A 23,370-nucleotide genomic window follows, 5' to 3' on the forward strand; every position below is an offset into this window, starting at 1 on the left:
TTTCACAAAATAGCAAAGATTAGAGAAACGTCCCAGAAAATACATGCAAATTAAAATTTGTGTAGCAGAACGGTTTTTTTCTTCTTCCTCCCATTAATCATCGCATGACTCTCCAGATTTATCTTGTGACTCTGTAGAGGGGGTCGGAACCCTAGGTTGAAAACCACTGTATTGAACTGTGTGTTAAACCTAGCTCCAACCTAATAATCTCTTATATCATATATCACTCACAGGAACTCTTTTATTGCAATTTTTTTTTTTGATTTTTACTTTTGATACTATAAGTGCACTTTGCTGATGATACGTCTGTACTAAGCAGCATCTTGAATGCAGAACTTTTACTTGCAATGGAGTATTTTTTGACATTTTTGTTTCACTATTTTTACTGAAGGATCTGAGCACTTCTTCCACCACTGGCTAACACACCATGCATGTATCAAAATCCAACAATAAATAGCAGAAACATTAAAAGTCTGCAGGAAAATTAGGAATGCCCTGATTAAGTAACACTCTGGTAAATGTGCCATAAGTCACCAAATCCACATAAGCAGCAACTATTTGTGTCTGAAAATCAAGACGAACCTGTTGCTGTTCTCGCCCTGTTCACTGCAACTGTGTGTTATATAATAAGTGTAAAAAGAGTAATTTGATTATTTAAGTCCATTAAAATAATACCATTAGCTAAAACAAACAAGTGTATAGGAATTGTTTAATTGTTTGAATTGTCAGAACATGGTATTGCAACTTCAATAACTGAAGAAAAGCACAATATTAAACATTAAAATACATGCTGACCATATTGTTCCCAGAACAGGATGTTCTTAATTGGACCATCATGTTCCTGCAACTTTTCTAAAATGACTCCTGCAGCATGAGCCCCATCAAGGTAAACACATGACAAACACAGCCTCTGGAAACGTTTTAAAAAGTGTATGCCTATGTGTCAGATATTGACTAATCAATGACTGTTGCAGAATGTATGTGTGTGTGTGTGTGTGTAACTGTTTGAGGTGTGTGTCTGTCTCTCATCTCATACCGCACACAACGGGTCTATTTGGTTTGTACTCCAGACAGATAAGAAGTATGCATGCTAATGTATTCAATCTGGGCAATGGCTCTCAGAGCTGATTTCACATGAACAATGGTGATGAAAAAATGTAAATGCCCACATTTACAGTAATTGGTCTGGGAGACATTGTCTGCATTGTGTGTTTTGTGATGCAAATGCTTAAATTTGGGGGTTGCCTATAAAGTTGGACAGGAGAGATTGTCATACATACTTCCATGTCATTATCTCAACCAGCTTTACTCTTTACTGGAAATGCAAGACAAGTTTGAATGCAAATAATAGCATCGGGGGAATGTCCTTCCTCTGATCTTCTGTGCGTCTCTAATACAGCCTTCCAATGAAGTTATGATAATAGAGTTTGGTTACACGCTTGTAATTGGCTATTCATTGGGATAACCTGACATCAAGTCTTGTCATGTCTAAACCGTGTCCAGCATTTAAAAGAGCAAAAAAGTGAAATACCAACGTTATGTCAGAGTTTGAAATGCTTTTAAATATTTTAAATGGCTACATCTGATATAACATTCATTTTAAGCACAAATTGGTCCATTTAAATAAAACAAAACTAAACAATATAGAAAAAATGAAACATATTACAATGTGTTTTAAAGAAATTGATAAAAGCCAATAATTAAAGTAGTTCTATAGCCCATAACATTTTATTTCAGTAGGTAAGAAGCTATATAGGCTAAATGTTAAGTTTGAGGTTTTAAGAAGTTACAATGACATGACAGTATTGTAGTTAATCATAATACATTCCTTAACATAATAATTTGTAGTATTGTAGTTCATTTTTATATAAAATATATAGCATATCTTGGTTGCCAACTTGGTTGGAATGTTGTTTTACCATTAAACAAATGATGATTATTATTAGGCCTACAACATGTAAATTGACTTGCAAAATGTCATAATCTTACATCTTTTGCTGCGAAATTAATCAAAGACAGGCGTATACCCTGGTGATGAAGATGATGATGCTCTGCAGAATTTCCCCTATTTTCAAAATAAAAAAAAACTTTGCCATCTAGTAGCCCCCATGGTCATCACGTCTGTAGTGGGCCATTAAGCCTTGCAGACGACCACCCGAGCAGGAGAGGAGTCCCCCTGCCACAGATCAAACCACCGGGCCTTGAACCTGACCCACCAGGACCATCTAGGGCGAGCTTGTCACATTGCATCCCCGCTGGCGCATTGTTGCCGCGGGAGTTTCTCAATGGTTTGAGAGAGATAGATAGTGTGGCCGTCCATCCAATAAACCGCCTCTCTCCCCTCTCCGATCCCTGCGGTGCTCCCGGTTTTGACACAGGAGACAAAACCCGCGGAGAGGACTATGAATGGTAAAGCACCGAGGAGGCCGAGGCAGAGCAAAAAGGAGGCGGTGTGCCTTTGTAGTCGGGGAGGAATGCGGAAATGTCCCCGCTCCGTGTCAAACCTCTCTGAAGGGGGTCAGGCCACATTCAGCCGGCGTGGGAAAGCCAGGCAAAGACGGAGCTCACAGGCGAGCGGGGCTGCAGTTGCATAGGCCTATCCCGGGATATATGAAAGAAAAAAAAAAGAAGAAAGAAAGGAGAAAATCCAAAGAAGAGCGTGGTTTTGGAGGGCTGTATCACGCTTTTTGCCTTTGTCCTATGACCCCCCCCCCCTTCCCACACACAGAAAGTTGCAGTGAGAGTGTGTGTGCGTTTTCGTACAGCCCTCCACCACCACCACCACCACCACCTCCTCCTCCTCCTCCCTTGTTTGAGTGTCTCTGCCTGGGCTAGTGTAGTCTGAGGGATGGGGGATTAGAGCCTGCACCGTCCAACTACCTGTGTGGCCCCCGCATGGAGGACAGTGGACAGGGATGCGTTTGATGCAGGACATTTGATCCGAGACACCAATGCCTCCTCAGCATTTTATCGGACATGCCGACGTTACGACATTATATTGACAACATAAACCAAGGTAAACATTGAAAGTGGGGATATTTGTGCAGAATTGTATGCCAAACATGTATTTATGAGGCTTGAAATGTTGCTTTACAATCCAATAACATTTTAAAAAAAATTGAAAAGAGCAATTCTCTGACTTGCTAGAATTTAAATTAACTTATTTGAGTCCACGCACAATTAAATTAGAAAAAAATTAGAGGAAGCTATCTAAGCTGATGGAGACTTGTTTAAAACTCTGCTACTGCATTGTTTTACACATTTACAATGATTTCGGGTTTGAAAGGCGAGTTTTACAGTGTTTTAACTGGACTGTTGCTGTAGGAAGTTCAGACAATGCAATCAGTTAGACAGCCACGTGCTCGCCAATCGCCTCAAACAGAAACTGATAAAAACAGTACAGGAGAAGCAGTTAGCTGGTTATTTTGCTAACTTAACACAGCTTTGTGTGTAAGGTGTGTGCTCTCTTTTTGCGTGTTGTCTTTAAATGTTTAATTTCCTTTAACAGAGTATAAGACAGCCCACAACTAATCAACATTGCATGTGGGATACGTTTCTGAATGCGCGAGACTTGTTTAGGCTATTTGGTGCAAACCTAGCTTAAAAAGAGGCTAAATGTGGCTTTGCTATTTAAAAAAATAAATATTTTACTTTACTTTGTGTTAGTGGTAGGAGGACATGAGTTGTTATGCGTAATAGGAGGAGGAGTGGAAGTTGGGACGCATCGGGGCTCTTGTGTTGATAATAAAACACGATGACAGTCCTGTTATTGCCTACCTGGAGCACAGTTTGACCAAATCTGACAAAGATGGTGTCTTCCTCCATCTGTGTCTCCCTGTCATCTAGGCATTGCATGTGCCAACTTTTTTCTGTGAATATGCCTTTGTGAGAAACTCTCTGGCTCGTCACCCTCGCCGGGATTCCCCGCACTATTTCCAACAAGAGACGAGAAAAAAACCTTCAAAAATGGACAAAGAAGGTGCTGGTACTCAATATGAACCTGTGGCCGAGATTGGAGAAGGCGCCTATGGGAAAGTGTACAAGGCGAGAGATTTGAAGAACGGGGGACGCTTTGTAGCCCTAAAAAGAGTCCGTGTCCAGACGGAGGAAGAGGGGATGCCTCTCTCCACTATCCGGGAGGTGGCGGTACTGAGGCAGCTTGAAGCCTTTGAGCACCCCAATGTTGTCAGGTAAGTGAGGGGGAGGTGTGTGTGTGTGTGTGTGTCTGTGTCTGTAAGTGTGTGTGAGAGAGAAAGGGACAGTGTGTGACATACATTTTGTGAGACACACACTAGTCCTACTTCCTTTTTGATGGTCTCTGGTGGCAACCATGCTGCCTCATGTGAACTTTAGGTAAGGCCCACACTCATACTTGTCCACTGTATTAAAGTCCTCTTCTTTTTATGCTGAAATGAAAATGTGGGTTGCATAACAACTAGCCACTTGCTGCCATTGTTAGCAGGCAGTAGGTGTACACAAAACTTTATCCATTTTCATTGTTGACTGTATTGTTAGTTTTGTTTATATTTTTTAAACCACACCTCTTATTTGTCATTATTGCTCAGCTCCAATCACATTGCTCCACCTCATGCATGTTCCTCTAAAAAGTTTAACTTTAAATAAGTCAGCTTTGACTAAACTATACAAAATCCTTACAAACTGGTGGCTTTCCATCCCCTTGCCCTCAAAAAGGGCACTGCGTTGCAGTATCAAGTGGAACAATGTATGTACCTTTTCAAATCCGTACTTTTAGTGCATAAGTGCTTGAAAAAAAGAGCACTTTGGCAGGACAGGTGAATATTGAACGCACATCAGCTTGACCTACATCAAACCTGTGATGTTTCCATTCAAAGCTGGCCTTTCTAACGATTAGGCATTCACCTTTCTGCAGGATCTTTGTAACTTACATTAGTTTTAATTTGAATGTATTACCAGATAAATAATAATCTAAGTATCTGTTATAAAATATTCTAAAAAAAAATTATGTTTTTAACGAAAAACTCCTCACAATTTCCTAAAGTCCACATTAACATCATTGACTAACAATAAAACCCCCATAGATATTTAGTTTACTATCAGATAAATATTATGGAAACGCAAATATGCACATTTGAAGAGCTGCAAGCAGTACATTTATATTGTATTGCTGACAACTGTTTATGGACTAGTCTAATCGATTAATTGACAAAAAATTTCAGCTCTAAAGTAAGCGCTGATTTTAGAATAATTTATCGCAAATGAGTTCCCAAGATCAGCAATGAATCTTCAAATATGTATATGTATGTGTGTGTGTGTGTGTGTATGTATGTATGTATGTATGTATGTATGTATGTATGTATATATATATATATATATATATATATATATATATATATATATATATAAAAATAGGGGTTTGTTAGTTTGTGCCCATCAATACTGATATATGCTGTCAAAGTGGCCTTGAGCAAGACACGGACACTCTCCCAGCTCAGTAACTGTAAGTCAGACCTACTGAATACAGCAATACAGCCACAGCAAAGACAAGTTACTTACAGCCCAGTTTTGTAGTTGTCCTTCCTAGCACTGCACACAGAGGCCATTTACTTTCAGTTTTGTAATGAATTGTTCATTCAGAGGTCAGCAGTCAAATACTTACGTCATATGTTGGCACTAGCCAAGGTCTGACCTTGGTCCTTATTTTATTATGGAATATTGAATGCTCTGGGATTGAAGGGGAAGCACTAAATTGACATTTCAGAAGCATGGCTAGTGCCCTTGTGCCTCTAACAATAATTCCCCAGCGTATAAATGAATAATAGAGGATAATGGTTATAGTTTTCTCTTAATGGGATCACAATGGGTATTTTTCTCACTGCAAGACAACCACGTCATCAGGCATAAGGTTTTCTTAGTTTAGTTTATTTAGGGGGTTGAACACACTTGGTGCCCTACTGTGGAAACATACGTTTCAATAATAAGCTGTAGCATTGTTGCAATAAATCGGTTCAAGAGTGCAAACCATCGGCTCTTTGGACTATCAGAGGAGCTTCACTATCCTCCAGTTTAGCCAACCAGCATAGCAAAGCAGCTCAGGCCAGGAACTGTGCATTGTGGACCTTCTGTGTGACTCCAGGCAACCCCTGGATGTTTGTAATGAGGCCCATTATTCATTCCATATGTTCAGTGTCTGCTGAGAGCCCCCATTGTAGCCCAACAATCGAGCTGTGAGGGGCGTTTAACCCCAACGCTTCAAGAGGAGGGCGCCATCTACTCTGTGACATCATGCACAGTACTAATACCTTGAATGATTTGCCTCTCACTCACTGCAAAGACTCCAGCATTTCCAATTCCATTGATTACAAGGGTGTTGGCATCGTTGGATAGGAATGAAATTGCTTCCGAAAAGATCATTTCTTTCCATGCTTCGATTTTTAAACGGTTTATGTGGATTAGCTAGTTTGAATTATAGCAGCACATGAAATATGTCAACATATTGATGTGACATTGAGTAGGATCACTATTAGTCTTGCTTTGCCAGACCCTCCTCCAAAGCGTGCTGGAGGAGGGTCTGGCTACTCCACATAACATTCAGGGATGGGAGGAAAACATGCTCTGGTTTAATGGCATTTCTTTAATTTAATTAGAATCGTCATGGGCTGCGCTAAACTCCGCACGAAGCTGCTGCAAAATAGTTGTTCAAGATAAAACTCAGATTGGACAGATAGTCTAGCTAGCTGTCTGGATTTACCCTGAGGAGATCTGAGGAGTAGTTAACCATAGTCCTCATAAATCCACTGGAGTTTAAATTTGCAACACAAAGAAAGCGGAAGGAAACAGAAAAGACATGCATCTGGCGGAATTTCCAGCAGCATCGGACCAATCCCAGAAGTGGAATGTCAATAGACTAGAATCTAGTCTATATCCTTGACGTTCCACTTCTATCAATTATCTGCAAATATCAATTGATAGTGATCTAGTCAATAGATCGCCATCAATTGACATTTGCGGAAAAAATCATGGATGTCGTCTCTTAGGTGGCAATATTTACTCTAATCCCATCAATCTTTTTAATTTTGAAATTGGAAGTTAAAGCTGGTTACCCAGTGGTACCCCTTAATCAGTCATGACATGACTTGAAAGTTGGTAGGGAACGTATTGGGTTACCACCATTATAAGGTCTGTGCAGGGTTTATCACTTATCGTTTCATTAGGTCAATATATTGTAGATTAAGTCTAAGTAATTGGGAGAATAAATCTTTTACGTTTTGTAACCTACAAATATAATTACAGATCATATTTACCACTTTCTTGGCTCATTCACTTATCATATTATTATACTTATTACTTATTATAATGGGGTACTTCAAAGGTAATTAAATTACAGTAACCCATTAACACAACGTGTCTGATGGAGATCCATCACGGCTCCCTTCATCTCATGTGTTGTTGTGATGAAAGATGCTGCCTCTTCAACAGCTACAGACGGATCAACTCAACTTCCCATAGAGCATCAGGAGTTGTCATAGTGCCGGTTGAGGAATGCTTCTTGTGGTCCCCAGATAGCTTTTTTCAGCTTTTCACCAAAGCCTGCCTTGGCAGGTCTACCAACATAATCTGGATTCTTGGCCTTAGTTTGTTGCCTAGTGAAACCCAGCCTTAAAAGCTGGTGTTTGGGGCCTGATGGTCCTGAATCTTCAAAAGCTTTGCATAGAAGTAGATTTTCAGTGTCCTGAAGCACAATTCTGCTCTCTGACCATGTTCATTGCAAGTTTCTGTAAGATAAAAAATACCAAGCAGCCGAGAGTCCAGGCTCAGGTTCTTGGCCTAAGATTTAATGTCTTAGAATGGAAAATGCTTTCCTAACCAACCACAAAGATATGTTCATCTCTCAGCTGTTGAGGTTTTATTGGAAGATCATCCTTTTCTATAAAAAGAAAACAGCAAGATAGCATGTCCCTTGTGTCTTGTTATTTTTGCTGTATCATGAGACTCATGCACAGACATCTTGACTTGTCATAGCAGGAAACACACAGGCTTAACAATAACATGCTCCATTACATTAAGGTGTTCCAGTAAGTCATAAGTCATTACATGTCAAACACACATGTGTTTGACATGTCTGTTGCTGTGTATGAAATCACTAGATATTTGCTTTTGAAGTGCACTATATTTACTTTCCCCTGATATTATATGTTTGTGTCCATGTGTAAAATGTATGCAATATACCTGTAGTTTGCATTTTAAAGCTTTGCACATTGGAAAAAAACGGCTGTGTCCACAAAGTATGCTACTGTACATGGCACTGAAAAGCCAATGCAGTGCTTTGCCTTTGCTAGATGTGTAGATTACTGTAATTCAACAGTCTTTGTTGCAGCATGCTGAGCAGAGTGGACCCAAGTGAATCAATTGTATTGATCTCCTCCACCTGTTCCTCTTGTTCTAGGCTGTTTGATGTGTGTACAGTCTCTCGGACTGACCGAGAAACCAAACTCACTCTGGTCTTTGAGCACGTGGATCAGGACTTGACCACTTACCTGGAGAAGGCCCCTGACCCCGGAGTACCACCTGAGACCATCAAGGTAAACAATTTGTTATCTTGAAGTACTCGGGAAGATTGCTATACACTGGACTGGAGTCTTTAATGCCATGAGAGATTTTTGTTTGCTTCATTAATGAAACTTCAGTGAGAAATACATAGTTAATATTCCTAGACAAATTTCAAACCATGTAAGAACTTAATTTGAATATATAGGAAGCTATTTGCTAATAGTCTGTGGCTTGAGCACTGCATGACCACAGCCGTGTCTGTATGGTACTGAGTGAGTTTTCTTGGCCAGAGACACAGAGGACACAGTGCAATTCCCTCCAACATCAGAGGTACTGGAGCATTTTGAAGGGCAGCACATGTGGCAGACAGGCTCCAAATTAGAGGCTCACTGCCTTCTCTATTTTCACTCTGCCCTTTCTCTCTAAGTTTACATTGTATTGCAGATGGAGACAGAGAAAAAGTCTGAGAAACTAGACTTTAAAATCATTCCTTTTTGTGTTTTAAAAATGAGTGAGAAAAGAGTACTTAATTTGATGCTAACAATTGTACTTCACAACAATTCCAGTGAACAGATTTAAACTCCCCAACACTATAAATTTTCTCCAAATCATGAAATAAATCCACTGGGTGTCCATTTACGCTTTGCCAAAAGGTCGGAAATTGATGTGTCGCCAACTCCTTTCCTTTGTAACTGTCTCTTTTTATTTTAATCATTCCCACACTCAAACCTTTTTAAAAATCTCTTTATCACATTTCACCCCAAGGTCTGTAAACATATCGTGTACAATATTGGAGAGATATATATCTCTATATTTGGAGAGAGGGGCCTCATAGTTTAAAGTGTCACATTTGAAACAGAGAAGTTCTGGAAGCTAGTGTAACCGTTGGTTTTCACCCGAGGGCCAGGTTTATGTGTGAAATTTTTGTGTCAACTGTAATGTTGGTGGGATGCTGTGCAAGCGTAGACGAGGCAGGTAGATCACACCTAAGGCTTTCCCAGGGTTTATGCTGAAGTTGATACAGTGTATGGTACTGTAGTTTCTATTAGTCGACAGAAAATGTATCTGCAACTAATCAATTTAATCGTTGAGTCATTTTCCAAGCATTTCTCAAATTTCAGGATTTACTGCTCGTCTTTGTTTTTGTCAGTAGTCGTATTTCCAGTCACACATTTTTATGCACATTTTGAAGTATCGCATCAAAACAGCAAAATTCGATACAACTTCCACAATTGCTCAAAAAAGTTTTTCCGCTAGCTTGAGGTGGTTTTTCCGTTTTATCCAAAATGAGTTGATATGCTAAATGGGGTATGAAAATGCCTTTGACGAATGAGTTCCGTCATACCGAACATTTCACTCACGTGAGTGATCAGCTGTTTCCGCCGTCGCCATCTTCTCGGATATTCCCATAATGTGTATTTGCTCCAGACAGCATTAAACATGGCTAATACTCGTGAACATGAAAAGAACAACAAGGTGACTGTTAGGCGGTTACTGGTCACCGTGAGCCGACAGTCGTGACAGCGGCCGTTGCGGTTAAATTTTGCTGACAAAAGAAGACTGTCATGTGCTGGTTTAAACACCGGTCCCCTTAAGTAGTTTAAAAAAAAAATGTCTTAATAAATCATGATTTTGATTTTATATCATATCGTCTTTTCCTCAAAGGCATTCATAGTGTTGCACTTGCTTGTACACACAAAAAGTGAAGGAAGTAGTTGTGCGAAAAAGGTAAAAAGACAACTTGAGATAGTTGAGAAGTTCAAATCCAGCTTACTTTCTCAACTCCGCACACCTGGACACGCGCTCACCTGGACACAAGCTCACCTGGACACGAGCTCACCTGGACACGAGCTCACCTGGACACAAGCTCACCTGGACACGAGCTCACCTGGACACAAGCTCACCTGGACACGAGCTCACCTGGACACGAGCTCACCTGGACACGAGCTCACCTGGACACGAGCTCACCTGGACATGTGAAGTGGACATGTTTGATGGATTGTCAGTTTTGAAGAACCCCCCACCCCCCATTCTGACGTTGGCAAAGTTTGGGGGAGGAAGTTTTACGTTTAGGTTTCCGACCCTGTCCAGCAATCAAACAAGCACTTTGTTTGAGGCATACTGACCCCTTAAGGCACCCCTCCTTCTTTTGCTTTCTCCTAACATCCATACAGCTGGAGCCTTGAGGGGACAAAAGGACAAAGATGGAGTGACAAGATGACACATGGACCATCCCCTGTTATTTCTAGGACAGTGGACACTGCACAGAAACCCCCCCCCAATTGCCCCCTTTCCCAGCAACTTAATTTGCCCCAGGCTATACGACATGATACCAGATAGTCAATCCCAAATTTAGCACACCTGCGCCCATCTCATTAAATGCTTACCTACTTCACCCTTGAATGCCCTAAACCAAAGAAAAACATTTACTGTACCTTCAGTCAAAGACCCTAAACCAAAAAGAACGGGCATATTTTTCCTCAAAACCAATCTACCCCCAGCACCAGACGCCCCACCCTGCCCCAGCCAGTCCATTTTAGCCCTCCACCCTCCACCACCCACTCTGCCTAACTCAGACTCAAGACCCACCACATGGCCATTGATGAAAGAGCAATCAAATGAGCTGGAAGGACATCAAGGAGCCGGGCTGCCCCAGCCTCAGTGCTCCTCAGCCAGGCCAACGCTTGGGTCTCACCCACCCCCCTCCACCGCCACCATCCAAGCTTCTACAACTCCATTCTCTGGGCCCATAAAGGGGAGGTTAATGAAGCATGGGGAGAGAATTACACTAACGCTAACCGGCAGATGTCCCATATTGTGCGTAGCTACAATAAACAATATGGCTGCCTCTGGTACATTAGCATTAGAAAAGGAGGCGCACTCAGAAAGCCATGTTTTGACTGCATCTTGCAGAGCGCTGACTACTTTTTTCCTGGTCCTCTGGTCCGCTTTTTCAGGGTCAGATCTGTTGCCTTTTTGTGTGATTTTGTTTCCTCTTGGCCAATTGTTTGTGGGGTTTTTGAAGGTTTTGAAGTGCTGCCAATTGAAGACAGTTGTATGTTGAGCAACTCTTGTGAGTCTTATTGCTGCTGAAATCAACTTTGTGTGAAGCTAAGCGACGGTTCACCGTTGCTCTTTGTGCCACATGTGGTCTTAAACTTGTGGGCAGTATTATTTTGGCTGTTTTTAATTTCTAAATTTACTTTGCCTTTTTGCTATGCAGCAATGTATGCTGTTAAACATAGTTGAAATATCTTTACTTACTCAGTTGTGAGGGCAGTTGATACAGCAGAGAAGATGGTACTCAGGCCAAGGGGGCCAAGACTGTTTGTGTGTTTGTCCAAGAGTCACACTTCTGAGATAATTAGTGTTTACTAGGAAATGCTGCTGAAAGGAAGCATGGTGAAATGGCTATTTAAAGCGGAGAGGAACTGATGGGGGGCGATCCTATTGTGTCAGACACACACACACACACACACACACACACACACACACACACACACACACACACACACACACACACACACACACACACACACACACACACACACACACACACACACACACACAATTACCAACTGCCTGCCTCTCTCCTATGTCTGTCTGCTGCCCTCCTTGCTGGGTCATGGCTGGATGAAGATGTAGAAAGGAAGGTCTGTTTATGCATCCTGCCTGCCCTTGGTCAGAGGGCACACACACACACACACACACACACACACACACACACACACACACACACACACACACACACACACACACTGATGCACCCTTACGCAGTCTGAGGTGTGCACAAACACACAAATGGAAATGTAGATACACACATTATGTTAACACAGACCCAGAAGGACACTCAATTTGTGTACACACACACACACACACACACACACACACACACACATCATTCCCAATCTCCACAGTATTGTGTGGGGCGTCCTGTCTCCTCCTCTATGGCCAGCACAGCAGCCAGCCCCGCGCCGTTTGCTAATGTTTTCTGCTTGAGTGTACAGACCCCTTTGACTCACTCACCAGCTGGTCGGCCAGTGAATAGAGCTGCGGGCTCAGGTCCATGTCACTTGTGAGGTCTTGGTGTGTGTGTGTGTGTGTGTGTGTTGTGTGTTTGTTGTGTGTTGTGTGTTGTGTGTGTGTGTGTGTGTGTGTGTTGTGTGTGTGTGCTATGAGATGCAATGCACCATGGCATTTTACAAATGTCTCTTCTCTTACTACCTCTACATTGTCTCCTTCATCATTTAAATTTTTCTAATAGGCTTAATGATTGTGAAGACTTGTCTTATTAGGTCTTAAGCTGAAATAGCTCTCCCTCGACTTCATGTTATTAACAACATTCCAAACCATAGCTCTGCCAAAACAACCTGGCCGCAATTCCTTGTAATGACTTATTTGTTTACAGATGAGGGACCTGTTTGAGAGTAATTTGGATTGAAAAGAACAAGTCTAAGCTGGTTTCTACATAGTTCATCCGTGTTACTTTTGCTAGCGTGTCATGGATGCAGTGCCATTTCTGAGGTCAGCTCTTGGGCATAAAAAGAGAACGAGCGCCAATTAACTCAAGCAGGACAGCTGCTGAGAAACAGAGATCCATGCTTGTACAAAACGGGGCCTCTTTGTGCCTCTATCGTGTGTGTGTCAGTTATCAAACATCTGCCACAGTCGGCAAGAAAAGACACAGGCCTCCTCTAGTTAACTCCCTCTGTGCCACCATGTCTCAGTGTTTGTACTTAAATTCTCATTGCAGGGTCCTGTCATTTTGGCCTTTTGTTGCCTGGTGTGACAGAGGAATGAATGAAAATGTTGACGTGGGGTCATGAAGCCACCTGTCTTTGACATTTTGCAAGGACAATGAAGGCTGAACTATTTTGGAAATGAAATTCGTCAGTTAAGATTCAATAATTTAGACCTGCACATGAAAAATGTAATCAAACAATTCAATTATCTCTTTTAACCTTTTTATCATGATTTTAAACCTTGTCATGACTCCAATATCTTAAAGCTTTTCAACTTCGCTGTATCAATTGGGTGTCCTTGTCATGTTTACTAAAAGTCATCCCCCCTCTGTCTCTCTTTGTTCTTTCTGTTTTGTTGCCTTACAGGATATGATGTACCAGCTGCTCCAGGGGCTGGACTTCCTGCACTCGCACCGCGTGGTTCACCGTGACCTGAAGCCACAGAATATCCTGGTCACCAGCGGAGGACAGATCAAACTGGCCGACTTTGGTCTAGCCCGAATCTACAGCTTCCAGATGGCCCTCACCTCTGTGGTGAGTTATTTTGTTCAATTTCTGAACTCAGTCCGGTCCATCCAATAGTTCCCTGCAACAGAGTGAATCAAAACAAACGGTCCCAAACTCTCATCTCAACTAGCAATGATATTGATTTTATGTTAAATGATAACGTTACCTTGTGTCGGGACCGCTCCATGGACTAGGTGGTAACGTTAGTTGAGATGCTGAAGCATTGATGTCGTGGTAAGCTAGTTCGGTTTTACACACTGTAAAGAGTTTTTCATTTTGTTTCATCTTAAATGATCCCAAACTTTGGACACTTTCTGTCTCTTCCTCACCCCTTGCTACTTTCTCTCTGTTTTACCATTTTGCAATACCCCGCCGTAAGCCCGATGTGTGATAGTAATAATCATCCCCACAATGGGCTGTGTATGTGTATATATAGTTAAATGGATCATACAAAGTTTTGATGCAAAGAAATCTAAATTGATTATTTTTAGTAATCAAATTACTCAAGTTACTCAAGGAATTGTTTCAGCCCTACTATGAAATAGTCTAGTATAGCAATATATTGAGGTACAGTGATATTTTGACAGAATAGAGCAAATTTAGATGGTTTACATATCTCTCGCCTTTTCTTTTAAAGTGAACATATTCATAACCAAAAAGAGAAGAACAAAAAAAAACACAAGCTAAGAAAATATCAGCAAAACAAGTGAGAGAATAACAAGAACACATTGATGTACTGAAACCAGAAACCTTATACCCTTATCACCCTTCAGTCTGCTTTTCTCTCAAAACCCATCTCTTTGATTTTATACTTCATTATCAATTCATTGCGTTTTCTTTTTTATGCAAGTGTACATTATAACTGGCCAAGATGAAATGTCATTTAAGGGTTTTTGTGAAAAGTCTGCAGAGTCAATGTAGTGTGTGTACATACCTGCAAGGGTGTGTATGTCTCATTGCATATGCTTTTATCATTGGAAATTCATATTTTTTGCCTTAATCAAACTCCCACTGTCATTCTTATTCTGATAGACACACACACCGCCTTAAACTACCCTCCCATCTCCAGAGAGTTAAATGAAAAACGTCTACTGTGATGTAGTGGGCACTTAACAGGGCATCATCGGTTAGCTCTGCAGCACTGGGCCAAATGATAGGGTTTCTCTGTGTAAAGTGAGAGCCAAGGGCCCCTGTGGTCTGTCTCAGAAATCCCTCAGTGGCTGTTGCAGACAGGGATGGGACAGACGAGGAGAGACAGACACCCCTCCCTTTCCATTGTCGGTACTTTGATGTCCAACTGTTGAGCTCTGGGCTCTGATGACCAGATAAAAAAGAGAGGGAGACTGAAAGGAGTCTTTGGAAGAGCCTGAAATAGGGAGAGATGAGACTTTTAAGATTAAGGTAGCCAGCAACAGTAGCTCAGTGCATGGTTATAAGCCTGTATTTATGAAAGAAGAGAAACTTTTTCTGATCTGGTTCACATTCATATAGACCTAGGGATCGAACGATACTGTGTTTTTCAAGGCTGATAAAGGTTATTAGTAGTTAATAAAACCGATATTTGGAGCAGATATTAATTTACAGTGTAAAAAATTAAGATTTTGGAATGTCACAAACTCCAACACAAAACTTTGTTTAAATGCTTTAAGCAATTATTTAATAAATTAGAAACTTTCGACATAATACCAAGTAAAAGATAGTTTTGTGGGCGGGACATTAAGTCAGACTCAGTGGTGAGTTAAACTGAAGCAGAGGGAAAGACACTAGCGCACTTTTTAATTAACTTTATTGGTTATCAGGCAAATAAAACGCGGATACAGATAATCTGTAAACTGCCAGGGCCGATATTCGCTCTATCCCTAGATATATGCACCCATGCCTTTAGCTCCAGGCTCATTTGGGTGTGGATATTGTCAGTTTATTGTATGTCAGTCATGTCAAAACTGAATTTCAGGTTTGTGTTTTAGCACAGGCCTTCTCGTCAATTTTCAAATCATGTACTAGTTTTGTTTGTTTCATTTTGTGTGTAATAGTGACATACTCACTGAGACATCAACGGACAGACACAACGTTGTCTGCGGTGGTTGACATGCTATCTAGCATCAACCACTGCAGAAAATGTTGTGTAAAATATACTTTAAGTTAATGTTACTCACCCAATCTGGTGATGAGGCACCACGAGCACAGTGTCTTAAGAAGCTTATATTTTTATATATATATATATATATATATCTCACAGCTAACGTTACTGGTGACATTTTTCGTGGGTTAGCCCAGTGCTGTTAACCGTGGTGAAAACAATCGCACTAAAAATAACTTGAACGATGTTGTAACCTTTATAATATTACCCACCAAGCATTAGCATTAACGTTAGCTACTTGTCAATCAGCACATTGTAGTAATGTTAAGCTGGATCGATCAATATTGAAATGTATCAATAAATGAGGTCTCTGCTGTATTACTGTGTTGCAAAGTGGCTGCAAATGATGCCATGTGGCATAAAAAAGCAGTATTACAGTTACTGAGTATGACATACAATGTGACATTGTATGATTTACAATTACTCTCGACCCTTTCACCTGGGTTCCCGTGTTTTGACAGAAGTTAGAGTAACCAGAGGGATCAAAGGTTATGAGTTGTGGCCGGGTTAGCTCAATTGGTAGAGCAGGCGCACATCTATAGAGGTTTATTCCTCGACGCCGCGGCTTCGACTCCGACCTGCGGCCCTTTGCTGCATGTCATTCCCCCTCTCTCTCCCCTTTCGTGTCTTCATCTGTCCTGTGGAAATAGAGGCCTAAAATGCCCAAAAAAATTATATATACAAAAAAAATGTACCGTTTCATTGGAATAAAATTACAGATTTCTCTGGGTTGTAACATTGTTGGAAACAACACAACAAAATATATGTCTATATAAGTATATAGTCTTTTTTTAGATATTTTAACGCAGAAATGGTACGTATTGTACTTTTAAGAAGAGGTTGTACAAATAATTTTTTGTAACTTAATGACTAGTTCTTATATTACACCCATCTTGAATGTCATTGTTTACAAGGGCATACAAAATGTATTAATAACTAAGAATTTGTATTTGTTTGTATTATACATACATAATATATATATATATATATATATATATATATATATATATTATTTATATATAAGTGTGTGTGTGTATGTGTGTATATATGTGTCAAAGGAATTTATTTTTTATATGAAATAGATTTACATTTTTATCACTGATAATTAAATATAATACTGGGGTTATTGATAACAGGAGCTTATTACAGTTATTAGGAAGTACTGCTATGTCTTTAAGAAATTCAGAACAGAGTTTTTTTATATATATATATATATTATATAGTTCAAACATAGGCTTTTTTTCTTTCTTTGAGTAATGCATAACTGTAGTTATGACAGGCCCTAAACTGTAATTTCTCAGTATTGTTATCAAGGGTAATTTTTATGATTCAGATAAAAGTAGTCAGTATTTCCTCCAGTTAATTTCTATAATTATCATTCAGATTGATTGACGATAATACACATAACTCTGAGGAAGACGTACCTAACCATATCATTTACATAGTGTTACACAATATTCAGTTTGTGTGTGTGTGTGGTTTCACTTGAGGTTTTGTCTTTGTGTAGATGTTATACTTCATTTATGACTAGATGGGGTCACTTTTTGTCAAGGGTAGAATTCTTACCCGGGAATTCACCCTTTAAGACATGAACGTCCAAATCCAGTCCCTGAAACTACTCATGCACACACAGAGGCACTTAACATGAGAATGTGTTGTGCACACACTCACACACTCGTTTCCTTTCTTGGTTATACTGATTGTGCCACAAAATGAGATGGAGGAGGTTGTGCATGTGTCAGTGCACGCATGCGCTGGAGCGTAGTGCTGCAATGTGAGCATGGGGTCTTTGGTTCTACATGAATGTTCCTGTGTCTGGAATCCCCCTATCAACACACACACACACACACACACACACACACCATTCAGTATTTCCTCTTGCTAATAAAAGCAGATAATCTACACTATATGCAGCACACATGGACACAAATACACACACAATTTAAGAGGATCTTCCCGTTTGCCCAACAGACCAGCAGTTGCTTATTTAGTCACCTAATGCCACCGTTACTGGCAGACAGATGGGCTTTGGAGAACTGCTGTTGCTTAAGTGAACAAGACACTTCTCTCTCACTTTCAAAGTGATTCATTTAGCACTTCTAGAATGACAAGATGGCTGAAGTGAGCATTTGCATAAAGTCGTCAAAAAAGAGTCCCATACTCCTCTTTTTTTCCTAGTGTCAGTAACTGAAAGTAGCACTCTTGTACTTTTCTGCTGATGATTTACCAGCATTGCTTGAACTTCTCTTTTTTGTGATGAATTTGCTTTCTCACCTAGCAACCAATGGGTTGTTAATGTCATTGACAGAAAATGTGGTTTCTGTGTGTGTGGATAAAAACGTGTTTGATGGAGTCTGGGTGCATTTGCATATGCATGGTTGTGTGTGACTGATGGCCTCATCTGCATCACCCACCTACCATGTTGCACATATTTCACCCTCCCCAAAAGAGAGAGAGAGAGGGGGGGGGGGGGAGACCACCCATTGGGTTGGTACTGGGGTCCAGATTAGGCTGCCCCTAGAGGTCCGTTGCTTTGTTGATGGTTTTTTAACGACCCTAGTATGGCTACAGGCTCATTGTACTGCCTTGAGTGACAGGCACATAGGAAAAGCTGATGGGTTAATCTGAGCGGAGAGGGGTCTTTTTTTCTGTCTCATTGAGATCCCATTTCTGCCAAAGCGCTTTAGGGAAAACCATTTCTTTTGATGTTGTTTGAATTTGGAATAAATGCTACAGCAAACTACAACCCACGAGTCTGTAGTGATACTGAAATTCCTTTGTGTAATACAGTATTAAAACATGACTTATTAACATCCAAACACTGTTACAAATTTGGCCACGTTTGATCAAAGACCCTGCTAGATATAACAAGTTAGAAGGAAATCTTTCATCATCTGACTTGGACCCATCCTGTCAGATAGCACAGATGACTCATAGGTTACTTAGACCTGCTCACTATCAGTCAGCTGCTTCAGGCATTGCACCTTGTTACATCAGCATTTTGGAAAAATACAGCGATTATGAACTTTTAATAGAATAATTCCATATTGGGTGAGTTAAGCTCACCAACAGATTGTAATACATACTACTTACATATTGGAAAAATGCAGTTTGCAGCTCTGGTGAACTAGGAATACCTTCGCTGTCTGTTAGAATTAATCATCACACCAAAATGCATTCTTCACACCTAAATCTAATGGAAAATTTTATTTCACTGACTCAGATCGGTCACATGTCATTCAAACACTGTAGACAGTTTAAGTAATTAATGAAACTAGGAACTAACTTAACTAGCAACGTTTAGCTCCGTCACCTCCTAGTGGGATAAGATCCTTTTGAGAATTCATCTCCTTCTCTGGAAGTGACAAAGGAGTAGAGGTTAAGTCAGGTGTTTTCAAAAGATAACCTTCAGTAACCTGACCGTGGTGGTGTTTTCATTTTCACTAGCCAGATATGGTCCCATGAAACCCATTAGCTTCCACTCTCATGCATGTCATGCGCATGTCGTTGCCTGTCAAATTAGATCTGGAAAACTCTAGGGGAATGCCACCAGACTATTGTGTTGGCACTTGTTGTCAACCTCCTGTGTTTTTCTAGTTTGAAACCAAAATAAACTGAGGGGTGCCATAATTCACAGGAGATGACGAGATAAACTTATTAGTGGCAAATGTTTTTTTTGTCTTGCTTCTGAGCTTATCTAAGTGAGTCTGAGTTGATTGAGTTATAGGATAGCCAAATGGAGTTTTATGATTCTTTAAACCTGGTCCTTTCCACTTTTTTTCTGTGAATAAATGGCTTGTAAATTTCCTTTTTTATATGATCAAAGGAACCGGTTAGTGTTAGTTAAAACTATCGTTTAACACAGTCTGTGCAGTCACTGTCATAGTTTCCTGTAAACTCTGTTGTTGGTGACATACAGAGTAGTAAAATTGTTACCTGATCAAAGGTATTTTCCCAATTCTTCCCCCTAGTTCCTCTGCTTATAGCCCTCCCACTACGCTTACCATAATAAGACACCCATATCTCAGACGACATTAAACAAATTGAAACCAGATTTCCTGCCTGCGCTCAAACAGCGGACAGGCTTTTACAATACAAAGCTTTCAAGAGCAGTCAGACTCTTCAGTCTGGAGTTTTGTATTTTCACTATGAAAGTGTTTCCTATTTTTGGCCCTTGTTTGAGTTAAAAACTGTGGGTGTGGGTTATTGGAAAGCGTAGATTGGTGTGTCCTCGCTCTCTTGCAAGTTATGATAATCTTACAAGATCGTGACAGTGATAATGCAGATAAGATGTCTTTAAGTCTGCAAACCACGTGCTTCTTTCTTAATGATTGCTCTTTTTGCCCTTATTTAAATTAAAACATTATTTATTTAACAGTTTTTAGACAATGATTTTGAGACTAAAACATGCAGTCTTAGGACTCCCATAATCTTTAAGATATGCTATACTGTACATGCAAGTATCCGTAGCGCACCGTCACTAGTAGTGCAACAGAGTTCAGGAACAGACACTGATGGAACTGAAATTTCTCAGTGATGACCAAGGATGAACTGGACGGTGGTGTCTCTTCTTTTGCCAGACAATGTGTTTCTACTCTGGACAGACAGACAGGCAGGCAGGGAGAGAGAGGGGGGAGAAACCCTTGCACTGCACGCAGAAGAGCACGTGCAGCGCACTCTGGGAATGTTTAGATATCTCCTCAAACAGCTCTGCATGGGAAAAAAAAGGAAAAGTCATCCTCTATGCTTTGACTGCTGGAGCAAAGGGGCTGGCCCAATTTGACAGAAGCAAACATGCACAGTTCACACACACATATATATCAACAGGGTTATACTGTACACACATGCATTCAAAGGCAGACAATCACATTATTATTATTATTATTATTGTTATTATTAATGTTTCACACACATGGATACAGGCCCTCAAATGCACAGTTCAAGTCTTACTTAATTGTTACTCTGTGTACCCCCTATTAAGCATGTCTGAAAGAGCAGCAGTAGCACTCTCCTACACCTCACTGCATTAATTGTTGATGGTCTCTTGGCAATGCTCCAGGTGGGGAAAAAGGGCTACTGACCGGTCTGTGTATGGTGCATGTGCACACTCCCGCACACACCGGCATCTGGATATTAAAGCCTTGTCTGTACCAGCAACGGCAAGAGGAAGAGGAGGAAAAAAAGAGAAAAAATTACAGCATATATCAGGAATTTTCCAGCTAATGATGTGCGGATGTGGTAGCACTGGGGAGAAAGAGCCACTGACTGTGCTGTCTTTGTTTCGCTCGCCGAGGGCCCCATGCTGCATTCCTGTACACTGTGCATACTTTGGCAACAGTTGTAGTGCCCATTTTTTCTGTTTTACTGTATACAGTTTGTGTGCTGCTCTTGCACTTTTCTTTCTAGCCTTGTAGCTATGTCCCCCCCCCCCCTTCTCTCAGCCTCTACCTTTTCCCCTGATCTCCTTTTTAAATCTCTCTTTCTTTTTTTTTTTTTTTTTTTTTTTTTCTCTCTCTCTCTCTCTCTCTCTCTCTCCTTATTTCCTTTCTTGGCCTGGTGCAGCTGTATTGTTGGGACTGTAAATTGTCCTGTTTGCAGAACAAGAGAAAGAAAGAGGGAAAGTGAGGGAGAAGTGAAATAATGGTGTTTACAACATGGCTGACTGCTAGAGCTTCGAATGGGGCCTCTCTGCAGACACACCATTACAGCCTCAGCTCCACTGTACTCTCAGTGCATAGTTTTGCTCATATTATTATTATTATAACATCCGCTCTCCTTCTCCCATATGTGGCTTGCCTATACACTCTGAAGCCTTTATCAGTTTACCTTAGATACACATAGGAAGACTTTAATTTGTGGTGGATTGCTTTCAGGAATGTAATCAAATTTTAGTTTAAGTCTTGAAGCAAGAAACAGTCGAGCCATTTACCTGAGGGACTTAACTGCACCCCACGTTTATTCCACTTTAGTTAGTAATTGCTGAAAGTTATAACTTCGAATCCTGCTCTTATTAACTCAATTACAACAACCATTTGCCCTCTGGTGCATCCAAAGTACTTGTCTGTGAGTGTGTATGTGTGCGTAGATGGCATGTGTCTGTGTGTGCAGTGGTGCTCTTTCATCCTGGGCTTCCTCAGTGAGAGGGAATGCAAACATGGGCCCCGGGCCAAGCTTCATCAGCCCCAGTGCCTCTGGCGCTGCAGCCTAAAGCCCCAGCCTCATCCTCAAGACATCAGGTTGCTGTGAAGGTCCCCCTCGGAAGCCCACATTAGGAGGGACAGGAAAACGTTTGTGTTATGGTAGCAGTGTATAAGGGTGAGGGATGAAGAGTGTAACAACTCAACATAATTTGCCCATTATTTAAAGGGCAATTCCAGTTTATTACAACTTGTATATTTTTGTTGTTTGGGTCATCATACCGTTTGTGCTCATCAAAGTCATTTCTGAGTTCTGGGAACACAGCAACATACTGCAACCAAATCGGATCGGGCTGGGAACACAAGTGGTGAAGACAATCAAACAGGTTGTCAACAAGGCATTTATTTTATATATATTTTAAAGTAATTTTTTTATAGTTTGAGAAATACTCTTATTCCCTTTCTAGCAAAGAGTTCAATTGGAAGATTGATACCACTCTCATGTCTGTCTATTAAATATGAAGCTACTGCCAGGAGACGATTAGCTTAGCTTAGGTCTGTCCAAAGTTGAAGTTCACCTACCACCACCTCTAATTAATCACTAATTAACACATTATATCCAGGAGTTAAAGTGTGATCTGGCAGGTGGAGAAACTAACATCCCATCTTAAATTTCACACTTAAAAGTTTCTTACTATTTGCTAGTTTACCACTCTCGTTATTTCCTTCTTCCAAAACAGTAGGGAACAACAGCAGCAGCAGCAGAAATCGCCAGTTGAGTTTTAATTAAAGCAAAATTATGACTGGTTTGTTAACTGCATGCCAAATTAATCAGAGCACACAAGGCTTGCCTCCTAATTTACCATATTATCATTGGCAGTTATTTTAGCAACAAGTAGACTCAAGCTAACTTTATCATTCCAAAACTCCGTAAATCACCTTCATACTGTATTCACTGTCGACAAACTGGTCTTATAACTTTTATGACATTTTAATAACAAGTCCAAATGATTCCACTTGACTTGAGGTCAGGGAATTATTCATGACACCATTATAAAAGCATTTGACAGTGTAATTAAACTCTGACATCTTTATGACAAGTCCAAATTGTTTCACTTTACTTGAGGTTAAGGACAATAATCATGGCACAATTTTAATGGTCTCATGACAGCCATTGTAAAAACCAACCAGTTTAATGTAATGTTAACGCATAAAGCTTAATAGAATTTTCAAGTTTGATAATAAGGCCTTGTCTAGGTTAATGTCAAGTTGTCATAACACAGACATTGTGTCATGGTAATGACGGTGTCATGTC

At 40.5% G+C, this 23,370-nt stretch overlaps 1 protein-coding gene across 1 annotated transcript in view; it reads left to right on the plus strand.

The window, feature by feature from the left end:
• Nucleotides 1-3,059: 3,059 nt before the first annotated feature.
• The window catches only part of cdk6 (cyclin-dependent kinase 6), a 31,789-nt gene continuing 11,478 nt past the window's right edge, over nt 3,060-23,370 (plus strand). The window contains exons 1-3 of the mRNA XM_039819378.1: nt 3,060-4,190; nt 8,426-8,561; nt 13,638-13,805. Of these exons, the coding sequence (XP_039675312.1) occupies nt 3,967-4,190; nt 8,426-8,561; nt 13,638-13,805 (528 nt within the window). The 5' untranslated portion in view covers nt 3,060-3,966. The remainder of the gene's footprint in view (nt 4,191-8,425; nt 8,562-13,637; nt 13,806-23,370) is intronic.

This window comes from Perca fluviatilis, chromosome 13, assembly GCF_010015445.1.
Source record: "Perca fluviatilis chromosome 13, GENO_Pfluv_1.0, whole genome shotgun sequence".
In the NCBI taxonomy this organism is placed as follows: domain Eukaryota; kingdom Metazoa; phylum Chordata; class Actinopteri; order Perciformes; family Percidae; genus Perca; species Perca fluviatilis.